The 4,806-nt window shown below is 43.8% G+C and overlaps 1 protein-coding gene across 1 annotated transcript; it reads right to left on the reverse strand.

The window, feature by feature from the left end:
* Positions 1-811: 811 nt before the first annotated feature.
* On the reverse strand, positions 812-2,146 carry LOC142971784 (alpha-2 adrenergic receptor). Its single transcript, XM_076112447.1, has one exon. It carries the CDS (start codon positions 2,108-2,110, stop codon positions 812-814), a length of 1,299 nt encoding a protein of 432 aa, XP_075968562.1. The 5' UTR covers positions 2,111-2,146.
* Between the last annotated feature and the right edge of the window lie 2,660 nt (positions 2,147-4,806).

Consider the following 4,806-nt stretch of genomic DNA (forward strand, 5'->3'; position numbering starts at 1 on the left):
CAACCAAGATAAGCACATCCCCTGTAAAACAACGAATTGTTGTTTTTATGCTTCGGTTTCTGTATGCATTCAACAAACTATGATATAAAGTGAGCATTACACGTGCTGTGAGGCACATTTGGTTACCTTTTGGAGATATTCAGGCTAGCTGTTTCTACCGGTTTTCAGTCTTTATGCTAAGCTAGGCTAACCAGGTGCTGGCTCCAGCTAACATATTTACAGAGATAATAGGGTTATCTTCTCCTCTAACTCACGGTTTAATGCTCTGTCTGGAAAAGGATTCCTTGTTTCAAAATCTAGTTTTAAAACCTTCATTATTTCAGTTTTGTGTTTATGTATATGTTACATATTTCTAAATAAATATGTTACCACCAGCAAATCTGTGAACAAGTATTCTATCACAAAAATGACAGAAAAAATGTACACATCATACAGAGTGAGTTGGGAGTAACTTAGTGGGGTTAACCACGGCCCAGGAGGCCATTTTTGCTATGGGGTCTCCAAGCATAAATCCGGCCATGTGTATCTTTTGTGGATGTATAAAGAGCTTGATAATGACCAAACACCATAAAGCATTACAGCACACATCAGTAGGAATAAAAGAAAGGGGGAGCTCACTAATCAGACCTTGTAGAGACACCCAGTAGGTGGTTGACGGTGTGCACTGCCATGACTGAATTACAACAGGACAATGAGACGAAACGGTAACGATTGGCAGTAATAGACAAAACAGGATTATTTTTTCTTTCAAAATTCACTCTGATAAACCCTTTGAGATTGTCACGGTGGGTCCAGCGCTTTGGCTTCAGATCTAAAAGGACTTTTTCCACGACTTGCAGAGGATCTTCTGGAAGGCGCGTCTGAAGTCCCGGTTGAAGATGGTGTAGATAGCGGGGTTGAGTGAGCTGTTACAGTAGCCGATCCAGAAGAAGAATTTAAAGAGCGGGTCGGGGATCTTACAGGAGTCTCTGCACACACCGTACAGGCTGTAGCTGAAGAAAAAGGGGAACCAGCACACAACAAACACCCCCATGACCACAGCCAGGACGAATGTAAACCTCTTTTCCCTGGCTTGAGAGGCCTTCTTTCTGGCCAAGGAGCTCCGGCGACGTTTCCTCCTGGAGGTGAAGAGGTCCATTGATTTGTTACTGACTCTGGAGATGCGTGTGGGTTGTTTGGAGAGGGAGCTCTTCTTGTGGCTGGCCCTCTTGGCTGTCTTGGACTCCTCCTGCTGGGGTTTGTGACCTTTGCCCTCTGAGGAGGAGCTCTCCATGTCAGCATCCTCAGTCTGTTGTCCGACGGTGACGGTGCGTTGGCTGGGCGTCGGCGGGCACTGACAGTGACCGTTCTCCCTCTCGCCATGGAAAGGGGAGGTGGCTTTGCTCAGTCCGTTCTCAGTTTGTGTAACACCATCTGGCCTGAGATTTTTCCCCGACATGGTTCTTGTTCTGGTTTTGGCCACTTGGTATATTCTGATATACACCAGCACCATGATTAAGCACGGGGCGAAGAATGACGCGATGCTGGAGGAGAGGATGTACCAAGTGTCATCATTCAGCTCGCACTGAGGCTGAGCACTGATATTAGTGTTGTTGTCTATAGATAGGAGCGGCGGAGATGAGATGAAAGCAGATATAAGCCACACAATTACGATGATGCACTTGACGCGTTTGGGAGTCCGCTTCAGGTTGTACTCTACAGCCTGCGTAACGGACCAGTAGCGGTCCAGGCTTATTGCGCACAGATGGACAATAGACGAAGTGCAGAATAGAACATCCAAAGCCAGATAAATACCGCACCAAACATTACCAAAATACCAGTAGCCCATAAGTTCGTTCGCCAGGGAAAACGGCATCACCAGAGTGGCGACCAGGATGTCCGCGGTGGCCAGGGACACCAGAAAAAGGTTCTGTGGCGCTTTCAGCGCCCTGCTCGTCAACACCGCAATAACCACCAGAATATTCCCAACAACGGTAAAGAGAATGAGAAAACTTACAAGAGCAGCAATGCTGGCTATCGCCCCTAAAGAATATCCACTGTCCAGACTCCAGGAGGAATTCAGATGGATCACCGTGTACGCGTCCATTCCGCTGGCGTTAAACGAATCCATCCCGGCTGTGCGCGCTTTATGTATATCCCAGAGTGGCTCGATATTGGCATGAATTCACATTCAGTCCTCTAATGACCGAGGAGTCCACAAAAAAAACGCGCAGCTCTTTAATTTACAAATCTGACGACATGAAGACGCGCGCATGAAAAGATTCCCACTTAGAGGAATCTTTGGAGGTTGTTTGTAGCCAGTTGATCATATCTCAAGGTAACTTACTTACTTACTAAATAAATATTCTCCTCTGCGCCCTGCCATAGCCTTGTCACGCGCCTCCTGATTGTCAGGAGTTGAGTGCCGTCCAGCCTCAGCTCCCCTTCCTTCAGCATGGTGCGCTCTCGCTCCTAATGATGCCCCGTGTGTTGTTCTCATAAAACTCACCCACTGCTGCCCCGCCCCCGCCACACACCCTTATTTTCATATTGTTGGGATACGATGAGGCCAGGGACACGACTGTATCCTAGCCCAATTATCTCAATTTCCAAATTATTCATACCAACTTTTTATTTTGGGGTTTTAAACCTAAACATTTTCAGATTTTATGGTTCAAAATGTTTTTAGTGTCTCTCCTTTCTTTTCCCCTAGACCTCAGCTCACTGAAGGTCAGTATTGCTGCCCACACAATCACGTTTTTGTAAATTAACACATGCAAGATGTATTTTTTGGGGAGTTGTGTGTGTGTTTAAGTATAATTAGTCTTGAAGATGAGAGAGTGAAGGAGTTGCGTTAGAGTGTGATGTGGGTGAGTAGAAGATGAGGCTTGTTGGGATTTTGGAGTTGAGCTCATCAGGCGAGAAGCAGGCTGCGGGTGTAGAAGATGGATTGGACATCCGCATTTAAATTGTAGGCTTGTTTGTCAACACACCAAATACACACACGGTCCCATAACTTTATAATAGCACCAACAGAGATGTTATAACACTGACAGCTGGCACCTTATCAACTGGTTACCATAATCCAACCTGATCTCACATAAATGATGCAACTGTGAGTCCAACCCAAACCAGTGCATTGATATATGGGGGCAAATTATTCTGTGCAACGTTGGTCAGGTAAAAATATGTTTCTCATTAAAAACGCTTGTTTTTTTTCTTCTCCTATAGAACAGTGATAGCCTAGGAGAGGTTTTGATGGTCATAATTTCCAGCTACCACAGCCAGTGCACCGAAACATGCCTGTGATGGAAGTCAAGCTACCTTTTTTTCAATTCAACTTCTCTACAGATTGATGCATTTCACAGAAGAGAAATGTTCAAAATGTCATCTATGCTTAAAACGTGTAAAAGCTTGAGGTTAAAGAGCTACAATTTACACAATAAACAGGTACTAGCTGTAGGTAGAAGTGCATGTGCATTGAAGTGTACACTTGAATAAGCCTTTTACTCTTCAATGGATGATCTTCCACGATCTCTGCACATCTCAATGAATAGCATTCATCATTTAAAGATATGTCTTTCTTTTCATGAGGCAGGGGTGATGTTGAGAAGAAAATAGAATAAATGCAATCCTTGAGAATCCAACAGAAATGTGCTTCTAAATCCGACAACAGTAATATGAGAAAGATGGTATTAAAAGGTATCCCATTAAACATTTTCAAACTAAATACAATTATTATAACTTGGAAATAATCCAGTATTAATATCTTAAACAACTCGCACAGCAAAGTAAGCATTGGTGGTAGATTAGGAAATATTAGGATATTTAGGGTCAGCTTTGTCTGGTTGTTTTAGGCTACATGTTATCCTCTACAATAAGAAACTATCATCACAGTAAAAGTTGAGGCAAGTTTTTGCCAAAAACGACAGTAAGATCAAACATAAAACATTCTCTTTCAGGAGAACGCATTTTTACTGGATGATTTCAAACAGGCACCGCTATTACTTATTGAGCCGGAAGCACACAAAGAGAATCTTAACGTCTCTCTCAACTAAAAGATAACCTGTGACAACGCTGAAAGGATTGACGTGCCTCGTACGGTGCTCAGCTTTCTGGAGACTTGAGGAGATACCGCTCTGTGATTGAAAACATAAAAGGGCTCCGTGTCCAATGTCTCATGAGAACTCCAAGCCTCGCAAGCAAGTCAACAAATTCAAGGCTTACTTTGACATCTTGTGGTAGCTTCTTTCCTTTTTTCCACACATTATTTTTGTTCATAAAAACAGTGATGTCAATATTCAGATAGATTTACTAATATCAAAGAAAATGAGAGTTGATTTTGATATGATTGTGCAGCTTTAGTGTCTTCTTCAGCAGTTCAGTGTCTGTTGCAGGGGGGAGGTGAGAGTATGAATCACTGTCTTACCTCATCCTGGTAGCTTGTCCACGGAGTTGATCCAGTGACCTTTCAGTTACAAGGCCTGCCTCTGTCAGCTGTTCTCTTACAGCTCCCATCAGCTTCCATGACACTGCAGCAGCAGACCTTGTTGTCCCCAACCCACACCAGAAAAACAAACCTGGCAGCACTTAAGATGTCTTTGCGAGAGGAGAGGAGAGGAGGGTGATAACATTGTGGTGATCTGCACAGTTTAAGATGTGTTGACTGTGCAGGAGTTGCGATGACCATCGCAGACGATTCATCTTTGTTTAAAGAGCGTAATGACGGGAACTGATGCCTCTGCTTTTAACCATAAATACTGCTCTGCTCTTAATGGTCTTGACTGTCTTGACCAAGTGACCATGGCGTCACCACAGTAGGAATCG

This window comes from Anarhichas minor, unplaced genomic scaffold (assembly GCF_050575085.1).
Source record: "Anarhichas minor isolate MPS153535 unplaced genomic scaffold, ASM5057508v1 ptg000049l, whole genome shotgun sequence".
Taxonomy (NCBI): Eukaryota; Metazoa; Chordata; class Actinopteri; order Perciformes; family Anarhichadidae; genus Anarhichas; species Anarhichas minor.

Bases quoted from the DNA above. Each gene is read 5' to 3' on its own strand.
- LOC142971784 (XM_076112447.1), bottom strand. From the start codon at position 2,110: ATGGATTCGTTTAACGCCAGCGGAATGGACGCGTACACGGTGATCCAT.